The sequence below is a fragment of the Danio rerio genome, chromosome 22 (genome assembly GCF_052040795.2).
Source record: "Danio rerio strain M-AB ecotype USA chromosome 22, GRCz13ab, whole genome shotgun sequence".
Taxonomy (NCBI): domain Eukaryota; kingdom Metazoa; phylum Chordata; class Actinopteri; order Cypriniformes; family Danionidae; genus Danio; species Danio rerio.
Window position 1 is genome coordinate 6,671,619 of NC_141042.1, and position 19,512 is coordinate 6,691,130.

At 34.1% G+C, this 19,512-nt stretch overlaps 3 protein-coding genes across 13 annotated transcripts in view; 1 reads left to right on the plus strand and 2 right to left on the minus strand.

The window, feature by feature from the left end:
- si:ch211-274k16.2 overlaps window positions 1-3,485 on the minus strand; it is a 51,235-nt gene extending 47,750 nt beyond the window's left edge. For all 10 annotated transcript variants that reach the window (XR_015945657.1, XR_015945659.1, XR_015945660.1 and 7 more), the window contains exon 1: window positions 3,322-3,485. The gene's annotated coding sequence lies outside the window, so the exon portion shown is untranslated. The remainder of the gene's footprint in view (window positions 1-3,321) is intronic.
- Window positions 3,486-4,866: 1,381 nt separating this feature from the next.
- On the minus strand, window positions 4,867-9,836 carry si:ch211-274k16.9. Of its 2 annotated transcripts, none has more exons than XM_087303678.1 (5): window positions 9,579-9,836; window positions 8,529-8,846; window positions 7,141-7,476; window positions 6,690-6,876; window positions 4,867-6,213 (listed from the first exon to the last, which is right to left on the minus strand). In XM_087303678.1, exons 1-5 carry the CDS (start codon window positions 9,628-9,630, stop codon window positions 6,123-6,125), a joined length of 984 nt encoding a protein of 327 aa, XP_087159804.1. In that variant the 5' UTR covers window positions 9,631-9,836; the 3' UTR covers window positions 4,867-6,122. The 2 variants fall into 2 exon arrangements, 1 of the variants encoding a protein (XP_087159804.1); XR_015521549.1 differs by lacking the exon at window positions 4,867-6,213 and adding an exon at window positions 6,330-6,478 and having other exon boundaries at window positions 6,595-6,876; window positions 9,579-9,815.
- A 5,174-nt stretch (window positions 9,837-15,010) lies between these two features.
- rnasel2 (ribonuclease like 2) lies at window positions 15,011-16,243 on the plus strand. The gene is made up of 2 exons (NM_001100105.3): window positions 15,011-15,132; window positions 15,363-16,243. The coding sequence occupies exon 2, from the start codon at window positions 15,366-15,368 to the stop codon at window positions 15,816-15,818; it is 453 nt and encodes a 150-aa protein (NP_001093575.1). The 5' UTR covers window positions 15,011-15,132; window positions 15,363-15,365; the 3' UTR covers window positions 15,819-16,243.
- The last annotated feature ends 3,269 nt before the right edge of the window (window positions 16,244-19,512 follow it).

Here is a 19,512-nt window from a genome sequence, read left to right on the forward strand (position 1 = left end):
CTTAGTGTGGCTGTGTCATCAGAGTAATTAAAAATAAAATTCTGTGAATGCTTACTTGAACATTCATTTGTAAAAAGAATAGGCAAACTGACACAGCCTTGTGGAACCCCAGTGCTACGGTTCTTTTCATCTGAACGGATATTTTTTACCTTTCCAACCTGAGTTCTGTTTGTTAAAAATGAGAAATACCATTTGCATATGCATGGGTTTATATTCAACTGTTCCATCTTTTCAATTAACAAATGTGGTTGGATCATATTAAAAGCGGAACTAAAATCAATAAAAAGCAGTCGAGCATAAGCTTTAGGATTGTTTAAGTGCTTAAGAATCAAGTGCAAAATACTATTAACTGCATCTTCAGTACCTCTGCCATGCCTGTAGGCAAACTGTAGAGGATCTAAATTACTAGCAACTTCTGATTTTAATAAAAACTGAGATAAGGCTGTGAACTGTTTTGCGACAGATGTGCTTAATCATATTCAGAAAAACAAATTAAAAAGTATAAAAAATCTAATTAGGTAAAATTATGAGTCTCAGCTCACGTTTTTATTCTAGATAAATACTGCTACATGTCTGCACCTGATCCAATTCTTACCGTAAATCCTACAAATGAATTACTTTATCAATGGAAATATGGCAATGACTGTTATTCAACAGTGTGGTGTTAAATTTAATCTGTCCAACTTCAGGCATATACGACCTTACACTTGACTAATGAAGCAGCAAAACTTTTTATGCACTTCATGATTTTTTCTCATATTACATATTGTCTTACTAGTTGGTCACACGCTACACTCTCGGAAAAAAAATGGTACAATGTTGAACCAAAGAAGGTACAAACCCTTGTCACTGGGGCAGTACCTTTTTATGGAACAGAATTGTACCTTAAGACAAAGAAACAAATTTGTACCATTGCAGTTTGTACCTTTAAGAACATGATTTTTACCATGGGAAACCAAAATGTACCTTCATCAAAGATACAAATGTTTTACCAGTTGTTTTGTATTATCGCATTATAGAACTTAATAATTATTGTTTATGAGTTTATGATTCATGTTTTAATATGGAAATTATTCATAAATCACTTTGCCTTTCCAGTAATATTTTCATAGATATTGTAACAAAGAAGGAGTTGTCCAACTCTTATGTGCATTCTCAGAAATATGTGCATTCCCAGCTGTCACTGGGGCAGTACCTTTTCAAAAGATACATATTAGTACCCAAATGTACCTAAAAAGTACCTCTGAAGTACCATTACGGACCCTTCAGGTACAAATATGTACCGTTTGAAAAGGTACCGCCCCAGTGACAGCTCCTGTACCTTTATTTCTGAGAGTGTACCTTCTTATGAGAACAATTATGTACCTTCACTTGAATTGTACCATAAAAGGTATAGAACAGTATCATAAGAGGTCTTTTCTGTACCATATAAGGTACAACTTTTACAAAGGTACAAAACTGGCCCTCAAGGAACATTATTTGTACCACTGTGTACCTTTTTTTCTGAGAGTGTAAAGAGTTTTAAAATCAGTTAAATCACTTTATAAACAGACACTTAAAGTATTTGATCAGAAAGCTATGAGGTATCATCATTGTAATGTAATACAAAAACATTATTTATTGAGCTTTGATAATATGAATATTTGGCTGATGCTTGTATGATTTTTAAAAGGCAAGGCAAGTTTATTTATATAGCACATTTCATACACAGTGGCAATTCAAAGTGCTTTACATAAACAGGAATAAAAAAAGACAAGTTTAGGAACATAAAATGCAGATAATAAAAATTATTAAAAACAGATAAAAACAAATTAAAATGAGTTAAAATAGGCTATAAAAGAATGAAAAAGAAAATGAAAAACATAATAGTGCGATCTGTCGGACGTAGCACAGTGCTCATTCAGTAAAGGCACAGCTAAACAGATGTGTTTTCAGTCTTGATTTGAATGTGCCTAATGTTGGAGCACATCTGATCATTTCTGGAAGCTGATTCCAGCAGCGAGGGGCATAGTGGATAAAAGCCGATTCACCCTGCTTTGACTGAACTCTTGGAACTTCTAGTTTATATGATCCTAAAGATCTGAGTGATCTGTTAGGTTTGTATTCAGTGAACATGTCTGTAATGTATTGAGGTCCTAGGCCATTTAGTGATTTATAGACCAGTAATAATACTTTAAAATCTATTCTGAATGTAACTGGCAGCCAGTGTAGAGACCTGAGGACCGGTGTGATGTGCTCTGATTTCCTGCTTCTGGTCAGAATTCTGGCTGCAGCGTTCTGGATGAGCTGTAACTGTCTGACTGTCTTTTTGGGAAGGCCAGTGATGAGACCATTACAGTAATCCACCCTGCTGCTGATAAAAGCATGAACAAGTTTTTCTAAGTCTTCACTGGAAACAAAGCATCTGATTCTTGATATATTTTTGAGATGATAGTATGCTGATTTACTGACTGCTTTGACATGACTGTTGAAACTCAGATCTGACTCCAGAGTCACACCAAGATTCTTGACCTTATTTTTTTGTCGTTTGACCTTTAGAGCCAAGGTATGCATTCACCTTGAGAACCTCGTCTCTGTTCCCAAACACAATGGCTTCAGTTTTCTCTTTGAAATATTAAATGGATGTGCTTCACCTCCATTATGTGAGTTTGTGACAAGAATAATATTGGTCAAGCAACACGATCTGTTACCAGGGGAGACTGTGCTGTGTTGTTTACACGTACAACTTTTGCATGGTCAGTCTTCTCAGTTAGAGCCAGTCTTTTCTGGAACACACTTCCTATTGATTTAAGGGGTCTTACAAATTATTATTATTTAGGTTGCCTTTTAAAATCTGGCAGGGGGCAACAGATGAAAATTAGCCCTTGTGGCTAACTCTGGCTTACTTACAGTTTTACTGTTGATAAATGAGCATTGTCCATATTAAATGAAATACATTTCAAAATTTCCAAATACCCCAAAGCTGGTACAGTGGAACAAAATTATGAATGAATATCTTGGACCTCCAACAATAGTTATTGATAGATAGACCAGATAGACAGGAAATAGTGTTCACCTGATCGAGGTGCATGTGATAAAAGTGAAGGAGATAAACAATAGTGAACATTTGAAGTAGATCAAAACCTGCTATAAAGTTGTCCTAAAACGATTGTACACACACATTTAGGCTACTATATTGATTAACAGAACATTTAAATAGTCATTAAACTTGTTATTTGTGACTGGTGGTCTGGCACAAAACTTGCTCAGGTTCAAGTCATAAAATCTGTCACTAAATATAATAAAACACAACACACTGAAGTAAACAAAAATGGGTTTTACCTGCGTTTTACCAGTTTCAGTGCGTCAAACTATTCGGTGATGGATTATGAGATGTCTAACTTTGAGCAGGATGTTTTTCTGCAGTTTGTAGAATTCCGAGCAAGCTTACTTTATTGTTTACCTCGTTATTCAAGAGCAAAATCTCCAGTACGTCATCGTGCATTGGCCTCGCTTGAGCTCAGCGTCTGTTAATAAACCCCGCCCCCTTGATCTGATTAGCTGTCACAAACATCCTTGCGGTGTCACCAATATTCTGGACCGACGGTATATATCCGCTGAAACTAATTTGATTCAGAGAGGTTTATAGCGAGGTGGGTGTCTGTTGTTAAAGAGAGTAATCTCTTCTAGTATCAGCAACAATATCAGTAGAAACACCTCATACTGTGAATAGCATTTGTATCCTAGTATGACATTAATATAAAAAATGTACAGTAGGCTACTTTAAAATAAATAGTGGCACTTATTTTCTTCTTTAGGCCAATGAAAACTCGGGTTTTTTACATAAAAGAATTACAAAAAATAATAAAATGATATATATATATATATATATATATATATATATATATATATATATATATATATATATATATATATATATATATATATATATATATATATATATGAAAACAAGACAACAAATAAGCATAATTAAAGTTTATATCAAAACCCTGAGAGGAGAATCAGCTTATTTAGCACCGAGCACTCTTCAGTCTCTCTTTCTAAAGTGATGTTATTGTTTTATTGGCAGTCTAAGATTAGTGAAGCTCTCATGTCCCTCAAATAAATATTATTAGGATTATCAGCATCTTTTTTTGTGTGTTGGAAAATTCATAAGATGTAAAACAACAAACATGAGGACTGATAAACAAAACGTTTAATCATGTGTTCTCATTTGTAGTTTGTCAAACATATGCATTTATTTTGGTCCCTGTACTAAACCTGATTTCATTTTAAATAATATTCGTAGTAAAACCATAAATGTACAAATCAGAAGCTTTAAATTAACTTTAGAGTAATAGATTTTTTTATAGCTAATTCAAATGTTTTAGTCTTATTTTTAATCTTTTTAGCCAAAATAGTAATAATATTATTTTTTAATAATAATAATAATAATAATAAATACCAACTGTTGCAGTGTACTACAGTTAACAACATGAAAATATCAAAATTTACACGTTTAATGATTATAAAGTAAAACAATTAATAATAATAATAATAATAATAACGAGGATAATTTTTGTTTTCCAGAATATTATTACTTTATGCTTGGTTAGCCAGGAAAGTATTTTTATAACGTTATACTACTTTTATCGTAACAAAAAACTAATGTGAAGATAATGAAAGTGAAACCACCAGTGCATATAATGGTTTGACCTGCTATTCACAGTTATGACCAGTAGATGTCGCCACAGTTCAATAATAGTAAAATCTCAAAGTAGTGATCCGTTTTGCTATTGTGCGATTGTGACAGTTCATAAATAGTTGCAAAATTCAATACACGTTGAATACATTAACACGAATGTTGCATTTCACACAACAAATATCTTCTTTCGCACCAACTTTAGTATGAATTGCATGGATCTTGATGGTAAATCATTTAAAAAGTTCACCACATTTCCTTAAATGACATGTGACATATTACAGACAATCATGTAAATCAGAAATGCTGCAAATGCTTGTATATAAAGGTTGTTGACTACATTTAATTAAACAGAGTAAATGAATATCTAAGAGTTGCGTTTCCAAATGAACAGTAAAATGATAATGGAGTAGAATTGATGGCTTTTTCATGTGTTTATGACATACTATTTCTGCACTCAAACTGAGCCGTTATCTAAAAGATTCCCCTGGATATAGATAAAGGTGACCAGAGGTAACCAGACCATGCAAACTGAAAATAATGTTATTTAGAGAGTAATATAAAACCTTGTCATACCCAGATTTGTTTTTCACATCACTTGTGTTTTAAAGATAGATGGAGATTTCAGGGGTTTGAAACAACATAAGGGTGAGTAATTAATAACTGAAGTTTCATTTTTGGGTGATCTAACATTTACATTTTAGCAGATGCTTTTGTGTGAAGTGACTTACAATTAAAGATTGAGCCTTCAGCAAGAAGAGGCAATACACACAAGAAGAGCTGATTATACAAAATAACAGTTTGTGCTGAGAGAATTAAGGGCTAGAGTAAGGAGGAGGGAGTGGTTTTTTTTTTTGAGAGACAGAGAGTTCGTCAAGCCCACTTACCATGGACCGTGGAGGTGGGATGTATCTAACACATTGTATTGTGAGGTAGCAGCAACTTTTGAAGATATTCAGATACACCGGGCTTATAATTCACATTAATGTATTCTGCAAGGTAACCTTCTGCATTAGTAACCAATTTGGTGCAGGCACCCGATAGTATCTGGATGCTGCCTTTATGATGTAAGCTGAGATTAACACTTAACACTTAATGGAGTGAGTGACATCCCTGTGATGGGTAGGGTTAGGGGTGGGGTTAGGTGAGCGCATTAAAAAGCATTGGATGCAGCTCAGATTGCACTGCACCAGGTCTGCATCCAAACCCCTCTCCAGGCACCAAGCATCCTGTACGGAGTGTATTAAAGCTGCCCATAGGGCTTCGGGTTGAGTAATTGTCCCACTAACAATATGTTAAGCACAGAGAGCTGAAGCTCTGTTTGTTCACCTTCCCACTGCAGCAGTGAAAGTTGATCCAACTGATCCAAATCTCCTTCCACTCAGTATCAGCTCATTTATCACTGAGTTTCTTCATGATCTTATTCTCTTAAGTCTTTATTTCAGTGTTGAAGTGATGGTTCATTATTTAGTTGGCAGACTGAGTCTGATTTAAGAACCTCTAGAGATCCTCTGAGCGATATCATCTGTTCCCTGTAATAAAAATTCACAAAAGGTAAAACAAAAAATTAAATTGTAAAGCTTCAAAAAATCTTGAAATTGTGTTTCTGTACTAAAGCTGCTTAATCTAAAACTTATTAACATCTTACATTTTAAGTGAAGATAAAAAGAGCACTTCCTACAAATGTATTTCCTGACTTTGTGTTGTACTTCACATTTTCAGTGTATGGACTGAGGCAATGTTCATTTTTGTTTTAAATTACAAAATAAAAAAATAAAAAAAATAAAGGAGTATCGCCTGCAGAAGCAAAAGTGAAACCAGCTGGTCAAGGTAAACAGATCAGTTTGGTACATGAAATATAAGCTTATGACCACAGGATGTCACATTGCATTGAAAAGCTTTGATTAATGAACCTGATTGCAATGCAGCTGAGACGAAAGCCTTGATGCTTCAGTTTTGTAAAGCCATCACTATATTAAGGTAACTTCCTACATAAATGTATTGTCACCTTGGAATTATAAGGTTCTCTCTGCGTTCTGAATGGTTTCGAGATAATGATGGTGGTGGTGGTGGTGGTGCTGGTCTGAGTAGGCGACGCCTGTAAATCACAGCAGCAACAACCAAAGCAACAACCAGCAGAACAGAAACAACTATTCCTGCTACAGCACCTCCAGTCAGATGTGAACGTCGAAGAGCTGAAGAGAAACCATCATTATTATCAGACAGTGAGGGATCTTCCATTTAGCGTTTAACATTAGCTTTGACTCACATTCACACTTTTCTGCTTTGATGTACGATATTAATTTTACCTTATTACATTTGTCATTAAGTTTTTGTAAGTTAGATGGTTGGGTCAAAGCTAATACTCTACAACCTAACTATTTTGGGGTTAAACTTAAAACACAGTGAACATTTTTTTATTTCACAGGTAGATTTAAGGAAAAGAATAAAATACTCACAAATGACAGTAAGAGTGAATCTCTTCTCTCTGGTGATGCTGAAGTGTTTGTTGCTGCTGGTGAAAATCACTAGTGTATATTCTCCAGAGTCTGTGATTCTGATGTTCATGATGGTTAGAGATCCGGATTCACTCTGGAGTTTCAGTCGGTCTGTGAATCTCTCTTTACACTGAACATCTCTGCAGATCTGACTCTGATTTACAGTGATCTCAGCAATGAGAATGTTAAGGAAATACCATGTCAGCACATCATTTAGTTTTCTTATTACAGCAGGACGAAAAGTAACAGACTGTCCTTCATTTTCCTTGACATCATCTTGATGACCAGCAGGATCATCTAAAACACAAAGCAATATTCTATTGGTTATTTTGAAATGCAAAGACTGATATATTTAAGTTTCAATAGGTTTTGTAGAACAGAAATAGAGATAGATGATGTAGTCCTGATTGGGTTAAAAGGTTAGTTAACCCAAAAATAAAAACTATGTTTTTTAATTACTCACCCTTCTGTCGCTTCAAACCCCTGAGTCATTCATTCATCTTCAGAACACAGATTAAGATATTTTTGGTGAAATCTGAGAGCTCCCTCATCCTCCATAAGCAGCAAAGCTTTGAAGGCCAGACGAGAATGAGACGAGAACCTTAGAGCTCTAAGATTCCACCAAAATGCAATCAACAGATTTTTGGTTGATCTGAAAAACTGTGAAGGGATAATTTTGCACACTCACGCAATAGACACATTACTCATTAATAAATAAAATACAGTCGAAATCATTTTTTTTATCATAAATCTAATTTAGCCATCTTTAGAACATCGCTTGAACATTGGGACATAGTGGTTAAACATTCATAGTAAGTGAGCTTAAGTCTGGATTTGCATTAGACAGGTCTGCAGCATTTACGGCTAAAAAGCTAATATCTGATTTCTTTTAAAGTTTAACTTTTAAAGTCGTAAAATCATATGTCTGAAATTCTATTACTAGTAAGAAGCGTTGGAATGTTACACCTAGTAAATTATTACAGCTCAGATCAATGTTTGTAACATTCATTCATTCATTTTCTTTTCAGCTTAGTCCCTTTATTAATCAGAAGTTGCCACAGCGGAATGAACCGCCAACTTATCCAGTGTATGTATTCACACACATACACTACGGACAATTTAGCTTGTTCAATTCACCTATAGCACGTCTTTGGACTGTGGAGGAAATTGGAGCACTCAGAGGAGAGAAACCACATAGGGAGAACATGCAAACTCCACACAGAAATGCCAATTGACCCAGCTGATTGTTTTTTGCACAATAAAGACTTTCAGTCTTATACAACAGCTGCTCATAAATCAGGCTTTACTCTGTGATAACTGGCTTAAATAAATATTCATGAATAACTCACCATGGACAGTCACATTAAAGATCTTTTCCCCGTTGCTGTTGACCAGATGATATTTTCCAGAGTGTGTTGTGTTGATGTTCATGATGGTCAGAGATCCAGTCTGAACGTCCAGCTTCAGTCTGTCTCTGAATTTCTCAGTGCCTTCATTACACTGAACATCAGTACAGCTAAAACTGACATCCCCATTGATCTGTGCAATGTGAATACCATTAAAATACCATGTAACGTCTTCTTGCTGGTTTGTTTGAACACCAGTGCATAGATTGACTGAATCTCCTTTCATTACTGACAACGACACAATATCTGTAAAAGTCAAACCTAAAAAAAGATACAGTCAACATAAGCCAAAGAAAAATATACAATAGTGCATCACAATATCAACAAGACTGTAAGTATATAATGACTAGTTTCATAATGTAATACGCCAACAAACAGCAGGAGAACATCACTGATTTATACATTTATTTTTAAGACAAAGATTCAGGAGTCTCAAAGATGATCTTATACATGTCATATCAAGCTATTTTCTTTCCAATTGAGTCATAATTTGGCAATCACTTGTAACCTTCTGCTACAGCTAAAATATTAAAAGCAGCATATTTCGCTGCACTAAAATGCACATTGAAATAATTAATTGTGAGGATATGTAGCAAAACATATTTGCAATGAGGGTCCAGCTTGTGCTATAATGGGTTTCTATTGTAATTTTATTTATTTGCTGATTCGTTCATTTACTAGGTATCTTTTATTCTTTTATTAGTGGCATGTTAAAAACCATAAATCCGAACATGTCTCAAAACAGGTATGGTTTTATGGTGTGATGTAAATAATGATGTGGTGTTCAAGTAAATTCTTAAAGTTTATTTAAAGAGATTAAATGAATGAAATGACGTAAATCCATTATTGTTTCCACAACTTCAGCACTTAGTTTCCTTTCTCTGACATTTTGCTATACTGCATCTGCTACCTGTATCTTAGTAATACGGCCATCTAGTGGTCACTAACATCAACTAATCACTACAAATGATATCAAACAAGTTTAAGACTTACCGTGAACGAGTAAAATCAAGGTCCCTACGAGCAAATTAAAGACATGTATCATTTTAACGACTCCTCCCCACAGGAAGCATATTCCAAATTATAAAAGAGATTCACTTAGTTAAGGCTACGAAGCAGTTTTGTCAATATAAGGGGAACATTAACCAGTAGTCTCGCGTAGCCATTTCAGACTAAAGGTCTTTGAGAACTTAGTTTGACCAGTGGACAGATAAGGACCGCCCATCAGATGACTGTAAAGCAATTACTTTCCGTTCATTGATATATACACTAGATATCGCATAGGGACCCTGAGCATGCGTCAATAGCGCCGCCACATTGGTACAGTGCTCCCAGGACAAATGTCAACCGCTCTAGTCAAGACAGTGTTACTACGTGAAGATGTTGAACTTTAGCGCTGTCTACGGGTGTAGTAATGAGCAAACAAAGAAAACAAAGTACAAAGGCAGAACATTTCATAGGTAATAGGTTTTTTACATTTTTGTATGCTAACAACTTTTGTGCTAAACACGTTATTGACTGAAGTGCAACACATCACTTATTTTTGTTTTATAAGCAAGTAGTTTCTCACTGTTATCTTTATAACAAAAACAACAGAATATTTGAATGTTTTTTTTTTCACTGGTACTGGGGCAAAACTGAACACGAGTCTAAATGTTTAACAACTGTTACCTCTGCAGGTAATTATTAGAGGCAAGCACCCAGAATTTGGTTTTCAGGGAAACCTTAAAATGAATACAGGGCAGTATCCAGTCGGTGTAGGCTACTAGTTAAAATATCACTTTTAAATTCCATTTAAGTGTCTCAAGCAAAACTTTTGGATGTTTGAGACAATGATTGCACAACCTTTAAAGAACATCATCAATCAAACGGGCAGGAGTGGGCTAAGCCCACCCAAACAAAAGTAGGTAAAGACCACATTTATTTTATTTTAATTAATAGTCATGCTTGACAAACACACATTAACTAAAGGGCTGTATTTCCCCAAACCAATCACATGTGTTACTCTATTTGTTTAACAGGTTAGATAAACTATTAAAAACAAGCATGCAAACTTGCTCAGACTGAATCCTTTCCCAAAAATCCACCTGGCTCTATTCCACTGCAATCAGACACACAGATAAAGTGACCAAAGGTAAGCAGGGCATACAGACTGAAACACATGTGATTTAGATATGCATGTTATTTTGAAATGCATATGGGAAGTGTTTATCATATCTAGATATTTAGTTTCAATTTCACATACACTGAAAACAATGACTCAAATGGGGTTCCTTGGATAATTTTTTTTTTGTTTGTTTAAATATTTCTAAAGTCTTTTTGGAAGACATTCACTTGGAAATAAATATAAAAAAATAATATATATATATATATATATATATATATATATATATATATATATATATATATATATATATATATATATATTCATAAAACTTAGATTTCATGAATTAGATAAATAAAAGAATACAAATAAACAAAATAAAGCAACAACCAACGGTCATTAAAATAATAATTTAACAAAAAATAAAAATAAATAAAAAAAAAACAAGCAATCCCCCAACCGTCCACCCACCAGTGCTTTCCAATAGTAAAAGTAGGTACTAAAGGCATAGTAAGCATAGTAATCACAAGTTTGTAGAAAGGAAATAAAAGGAGACCAATTGTTTCAAATAACAAAGGGTATACCTGTTTTTTTCTAGATGTAATGTACCTGTTAACTCTGTCAGCCATAATTTAAGAGTTGTAACTTTTTTTGTCTTAGAAAACAAAACGATACGTTTTTTTTTTTAAATTTGAGATCAACCCATATGAAACAAACTGTTGTCGTACCCATGTAAGTCTCAAAAATTCTTTGGAAACAAATATAATTATTATAGGACTTGGTTCAATCGTCTAAATATAATTAATATAGGACCTGGTTCAATTGTCCAAATATAAATAATATAGGATCTGGTTCAATCGTCCAAATATAATTATTACTGGATCTGGGTCAATCGTCCAAATATAATTAGCCATATCACCCAGCAGCCCAAGACCGGTTACTCACTGAAGCTAAGCAGGGCTGAGCCTGGTCAGTACCTGCATGATAGACCACTTGGGAACACTAGGTTGCTGTTGAAAGTGGTGTTAGTGAGGCCAGCAGGGGGCGCTCAACCTGTGGTCTGTTTGAGTCCTAATGCCCCAGTAAAAGTGAAGGGGACACTATACTGTTAGTGAGCGCCGTCTTTCGGATGAGATGTTAAACCGAGGTCTTGAATCTCTGTGGTCATTAAAAATCCCATGGCACTTATCGTAAAAGAGTAGAGGTGGAACCCCGTTGTCCTAGCCCGGTGTCCTAGCGGTGCCCAGTGTCCCTCTATCGACCCTTACGATCATGGCCTCCCAATCATCCCCATCCACCGAATTGGCTGTATCACTGTCTCTCCACTCCACCAATAGCTGGTGTGTAGTGAGCGCACTGGCGCCGTTGTCCTGTGGCAGCCGTCGCATCATCCAAGTGGATGCTGCACACTGGTGGTGGTGTGGAGAGACCCCCCTCTCATGATTGTGAAGTGCTTTGGGTGTATGGCCATACACAATAAATGTGCTATATAAATACACATTACATTACATTACAATATAGGATCTGGTTTAATCGTCCAAATATAATTAATATTGGATCTGGTTCAGTTGTCCAAATATAATTATATAGCATCTGGTTTAGTCGTCCAAATATAATTATTATTGGATCTGGTTCAATCGTCCAAATATAATAATATAGGATCCGGTTTAGTCGTTTAAATATAAAAAATAGGCCTATAGATAGGATCTAGGTCAGTGGTTCTCAAACTGTGGTACGTGTACCACTAGTGGTACGCAAGCTTCTTTCTAGTGGTACGCGGAGGAATGAAATATGTCATGTACATGCTACATATATTTCAAAAATTATCAAAAATGATGTATATAATATGCCATATATGACATATAGCCTATATTTCTGAGGTAATCCGTCACGTTTTTTTAACTGTGCAGAGTTGTAGCTGCTTTACTGGGCCTACTATACGCTACTGTACTTCAATACTGCTCATTTTGGTGGTACTTGGAGAGACAATTTTTTTCTAAAGTGGTACTTGATGAAAAAAGTTTGAGAACCACTGATCTAGGTCAATTGTCCAAATACAATTAATAATGGATCTGGTTCAGTCGTCCAAATATAAATAATATAGGATCTGAGTCAATTGTCCAAATACAAATAATATTGGATCTGGTTCAATCGTCCAAATATATTTAATATAGGATCTGGTTCAATCGTCCAATTATAATTAATATAGGATCTTTGTCAATCGTCCAAATATATTTAATATAGGATCTGGTTCAATCGTCCAAATACAATTAATATTGGATCTGGTTCAATTGTCCAAATATAATTAATATTGGATCTGGTTTAATTGTCCAAATATAATTAATATTGGATCTGGTTCATTTGTCCAAATATAATTAATATTGGATCTGGTTCAATTGTCCAAATATAATTAATATTGGATCTGGTTCAATCGTCCAAAATTAATATAGGATCTGGTTTAATCGTCCAAATATAATTAATATAGGATCTAGTTCAATAGTCCAAATATAATTAATATAGAATCTTTGTCAATCGTCCAAATATATTTAATATAGGATCTGGTTCAATCGTCCAAATACAATTAATATTGGATCTGGTTCAATTGTCCAAATATAATTAATATTGGATCTGGTTTAATTGTCCAAATATAATTAATATTGGATCTGGTTCAATCGTCCAAAATTAATATAGGATCTGGTTTAATCGTCCAAATATAATTAATATAGGATCTAGTTCAATCGTCCAAATATAATTAATATAGGATCTTTGTCAATCGTCCAAATATATTAAATATAGGATCTGGTTCAATCGTCCAAATACAATTAATATTGGATCTGGTTCAATCGTCCAAATATAATTAATATAGGATCTTTGTCAATCGTCCAAATATATTTAATATAGGATCTGGTTCAATCGTCCAAATACAATTAATATTGGATCTAGTTCAATTGTCCAAATATAATTAATATAGGATCTGGTTCAATTGTCCAAATATAATTAATATAGGATCTGGTTCAATCGTCCAAATACAATTAATATTGGATCTAGTTCAATTGTCCAAATATAATTAATATAGGATCTGGTTCAATTGTCCAAATATAATTAATATAGGATCTGGTTCAATTGTCCAAATATAATTAATATAGGATCTGGTTCAATCGTCCAAATATAATTAATATTGGATCTGGTTCAATCGTCCAAAATTAATATAGGATCTGGTTTAATTGTCCAAATATAATTATTATTGGACCTGGTTCAATCGTCCAAATATAATTAATACAGGATCTGGTTTAGTCGTCCAAATATAATTAATAGGCCTATAGATAGGATCTAGGTCAATCATCCAAATACAATTAATATTGGATCTGAGTCAATCGTCCAAACACAATTAATATAGGATCTGGGTCAATTCGTCCAAATATAATTAATATAGGATCTGGTTCAATTGTCCAAATATAATTAATATAGGATCTGGTTCAATCGTCCAAATACAATTAATATTGGATCTAGTTCAATTGTCCAAATATAATTAATATAGGATCTGGTTCAATTGTCCAAATATAATTAATATAGGATCTGGTTCAATTGTCCAAATATAATTAATATAGGATCTGGTTCAATCGTCCAAATATAATTAATATTGGATCTGGTTCAATCGTCCAAAATTAATATAGGATCTGGTTTAATTGTCCAAATATAATTATTATTGGACCTGGTTCAATCGTCCAAATATAATTAATACAGGATCTGGTTTAGTCGTCCAAATATAATTAATAGGCCTATAGATAGGATCTAGGTCAATCATCCAAATACAATTAATATTGGATCTGAGTCAATCGTCCAAACACAATTAATATAGGATCTGGGTCAATTCGTCCAAATATAATTAATATAGGATCTGGCTCAATTAGAATGTCTCATGTATCTGAAAAAATGACAATTTTTTAAAGGTAAATGGCTGTAAACTATTTATTTAGGCCGAATTTAAACAAACAAATTAAGTTAAACAGTACTACATTTAATTTGTTTAAATTCAGCCCATATCAATTGTTTGCAACAATATTGCAAAAATCTTTTTTTAGTTTAAATCAAGTTCAATAAAGTAAACTTGTCTGAACATCACTTTTCATGTGGAGCAAGTGTTTTTATCTGTAGTTCACAATGTTATTACATGTAATTTCTGACTATACAGCCCTTTGAGACATCAGTAATGTTTTGGATTTTGAAAATTGACTAATCTGGTCAATTAATAACAAACAAAAGTGATGAAATTTCCATGAAGTAAACCTGGCCAAGGGCATGTTTGCACTGTGAATAAAGTTCACATTAGATTTGCAATAAAAACTCCAATGACACTGACAGACTGTGAAAAGCAAGTTTTCTGGGCTTTATTCACAACAGTGCTGGTCAATACAGTAAAGCCTTCAGGCAAAAGACAACCAGGTAAGAACGTTACATCTTTACTCAGGTGTAGACATTTACACAGAAGAATTGTGATATTATGGCAATAAAAAGTAATACAATACAAAAACTCAAAGAGATTGGAAGTATCCGCTTACAGAAATGTAAAAATAAAATATGTGCAAGTAAAACAAAAGGTCTTATTTTATTACTAAATCAGTTGGGTCTAAATTAGTTTACAACATGTTTTGATGTATGCGTTTTCTCTCCAGGTCATGGAGATTCTTCAGTCTGCCGTCATTTTTCTGCTGGTCTTCAGCTTCTCTTTCACAGTTAAAGTGCCAGATAATGAGTCCCCTTATGAAAAATTCCTGAGGCAGCACGTGGATCCTGATATGAGTGTGCAAAAATGTAACAGTGAAATAAGCAAAAGAAAAATCACTGCCAAAGCTGGAAACGACTGCAAAAAAGTCAACACCTTCATACAAGCAAATAAACGTGATGTTAACGCTGTTTGTGGCAATGCAGGAAATCGGGTGGTCGACACGAACCTGACTAAGAGCAATCAGCCTTTTCCTGTGGTCACGTGTCAATTAAAAAGTGGGGAGAGACGCCCGCATTGTCAATACCGTGGTAGAAGCAGCACACGTTATATTGTTTTGCGTTGTGATAAAGGCTGGCCTGTACATTACGATGAAGGCATCATTGATGTAAACAGCTCAGGCTAAACAAAGTTTCTCAAAGCTTTTAATAAAATGCATTGTTAATCATTTCCTCACTTATTTTTTTCGTTTTTTTCTTTTCTCCAAGTGTAACTGAAGGGATCCTCTATAAAACTCTTTGAATCATCTGCTTGATTGTCTTGTATCTCAAAAACATCAAAGGTCAATATCTGTAAACATGAACTTTCCTTTTTCTGTCTTTATACATTACTTCATAACCATTTCTATTATTTTACAGATAAATGCAGTTTAGTCAAGTATTTGTTTAAAATCTTTTGCATTTTGAACAGTTTACTAACATTCTGTAATAGTATTTGTTTATATTAGCATACGTTTCACAAGGTTTTTGTACTCAATAGAAACCATCGTGTTCTGTAGAAACTAGAAACTAAAATGTTTGAATGAAATAAAGTGAGAGTAAATGACTTTAACTTTTTTTGGAGTGAACTATCCCTTTAATAACACTGAATTTCGCATGACACAAGTAATTTGAAATTTTATTATTTACACTTTTAACTGAGGTAGGTATTTTATAGTCTATATATACTATAGTCTAGGTCAGAAGTGGCAAAAAATATTGGGGAAAAAAAAGGCAAAAAAGTGGCAAGGGCAAAAAAACACAAAACAGAGAACATTTACTTCACATTTCTACTCAACAGTCTATTTTTACAAACACAGTGCTCCAGCCAGCATGGTGAAAATTACTGAAAAAGTGTCCCGAGACCAATTAAATAACATCTAAACTCATCTTAAGCATGTTTCTTTATAAAAATTGAAACATGAGTTTTTTTTCTTCACTTGTAACAATTTTTCTAAATTACACAGTATTTAACTGTATGTTACTGTATTTTAACATTCTATATTGTATATTTCACAGTATATATACAATAGCGTAAATACATAAGTAGCTATCTCTTCATAACAAACCCTAATTGCTCACTAGCTTCAAACAACAGTTCTCGAGATCTACCTGAGCTCAAACTTCCCTCTCGCCCTCAAATGTGAGGGAGCCCTGGGCTCGAGGATCTTATGAGCTCAGGGCTCTTTGCTGAGACAGCATGCCAAACATGCTTTATAATAAATCATCAGCCAAATGTGAATTCTCGAAATATTGTTTAACCCACACTTTCACTTCGGTCCTGCAACAGATATATTTTATTTTTATTATTGCAATCACAACACAACAATGTGAGCGACAGTTCAACAGTAATAACATAAGTACAGTTATAAAAATTAAACATTACAAACAGATTCTTGAAAAGTGGAAAAAAAACAAGGTGCAAATTTGGAAAAAACATGTGTGCCGAGACAAATTACGCTACATTTTTGTCTTTTACATGCATGTATAAAGCTTCTAATCTGCATAGCAACAAACTGGGTAACAAAGGAGACAGGGTGTGACAAAAGAGACAGAAATAAACAAACACAGAGTGTGAACATGACAGTTTCTGCATTTACAAACCATGTTTTTTCTTTGCAATTACATATTTTTAACATCAGACACTATTAATGAGTACATTTTTACTGCAGTATCAGTACTTTTACTCTGCTACTTTCCTTCTACTTACAGTCAGTATTTTTTCTTGTCGATGGGGATTAAAAAAGTTCAGTCCTGTGATTCCTGTATAATTAAATCACGAATAGAAGGTAAATCACATCATACTGAACAACCTCAAGACACGGGCGATTAATAATTGCAGCAAACTGGAAGCATTAAAAGTGTCCAAAATCTTTACACACATTGACCCAAAGACTGTTTAGATGCATGTCACTGATGAGAAGATGACGGATGTTTACTGTATGATGACCGAAATGGCCTTAAACACCCAGCAGGCACAAGATGTCAACATGACGTCAGATTGACGCCGTACCCTAACATCATGAGGATGTTGCTGTTTGTTTGATTGTGAAAATCATGTTGACGTCAGAAGTCAATGTCAGGCCGACGTCCAACCTAAAATCAACCAAAGATAAAACTTCTAATGATGTAACAGCTTGACGTTACCACAATTTCTATCAAATTTTAGATTTTGGTTGCCATAACTGATGAATAAAGGTCAGTATTTGAAGTCAATATGATGTTGGTTCGACGTTGGATTTTAGTCATTTTCCAACAACCTAAAATCGCCAAAATATCAATGCCATTTGACATCAAAATAACGTTGTCCTTAGACACTAGTTGGACATTGAATTTTGGTCACCTGACATCGTAACCTAAATCTAACCTAAAATTAACATCTTATGTTGTTGTGTGCCTGCTGGGCAATAACTAAATGCACTACAGAACGTTACATTTACACACATACACAAATTACATGTAAATGGATCAGCTTTTCACAGCGTAATACTCACTACTCTTGAGTACTTTTCAAAAGGTCTACTTTGAGTAGATATTATACTTTGAGTAATATTTACAACAGATACTTTTACTCTACCTGCACCTCATTTTTAGGCAAATAATGGTACTTTTACTTGAGTATGATTTTTCAGTAGTCTTTCCACCACTGTTACTGGCACAATACAGTATACAGAATTTGATTAATCTGTGATACAGAAGCAGCAAAAGGTCAGCAATTTCTACTGACTGACTAGTCATTAGCAATTTATTTAATGCACAGACCTGGTGTTTCAATGGCCTTTGTAAGACATTTCAGTCATACCTTCAGTCAAGGTAGCAAACTCAAAAGGAAAAGGACTATTAGCAGCTTTCTCTGTGGGGTTGGTCAAGGGAATAGAGTAAGATAATGTAGTTGTGTTTGTGTTCAAGTAAAGTTCCAGGAGCTTTTTAAGACATTCAGGTAACATACTTAGTAGAGTTTTATTAATCAAAGTGTAACAGTGTATTTTACGCTTTATATGTAACACTAGTTGGTTTTTCAGCTGTTTTATGTGCATTTTCACATAAAAAAATGCTTAAAGGGAATGTCAACATGCGCAAATTAACGGCTGAATTGAATAAACTTTTTAAATAAGAAAAAAAATGTGTATTTACTACGATGAAAACACATTTAGGGAAAGTTCCAGCATATGGATCAAAGTCATGTGATTTCATTTAAACAGATCATGTGATGAAGTCATTAGGTGCGTTCGACATGAAGCTCAGCTGCAGCCGGTGATCAACGAGATTAGCCGAGCGCAGGCGGGGCGGAGTTGAAAACGGAGCCGTCAAGACGGACAGCTGGACACTTCGGGACTCAAAGTTGCTGCAGTCATGATGACCGATCACATGGCGTCATCATATTTTTTTGTTATTTTTATTTATAACAACAAAACATTTACAAATAAAACAGAATACAGTTTCTACAAACTGTAGTTCCTTTTTAAACAATAAGAGAGAATTATGAATAAAATATATAACAAATGCATGAGAGAAATAAGAGGAAATGAGAGGTTAATATAAACATAAAAACGAACAGGTCTATTAAATACAAAGCAATAAGTATAAATTCTAGGAGTTAAACATCAATCTTTAGGCTAATACTTCCTGTTTGAATCTGCTAAAAAAGGGTTTACATATATGTACATTTATAGATATAAAAATTTCCCATGTAAAAAGCAAAACAAGGTGTTTTGATTAGGTCTTAATAAATGACATTATTTTGGATGATGAATGAATTTTCAAAAAAGCATTTTAATCCAAAAAGATTGTGTTGAAAAGAACAAAAGGTAAAATAAGTGAGCTATGTAGAAGTTTCCCAGA

Bases quoted from the DNA above. Each gene is read 5' to 3' on its own strand.
- rnasel2 (NM_001100105.3), top strand. From the start codon at position 15,366: ATGGAGATTCTTCAGTCTGCCGTCATTTTTCTGCTGGTCTTCAGCTTC.
- si:ch211-274k16.9 (XM_087303678.1), bottom strand. From the start codon at position 9,630: ATGATACATGTCTTTAATTTGCTCGTAGGGACCTTGATTTTACTCGTT. The intron at 8,847-9,578 runs GTAAGTCTTAAA...ATCTTTTTTTAG, and splicing joins CTTGATTTTACTCGTTCACG to GTTTGACTTTTACAGATATT. The intron at 7,477-8,528 runs GTGAGTTATTCA...TTTGTGTTTTAG, and splicing joins CTTTAATGTGACTGTCCATG to ATGATCCTGCTGGTCATCAA.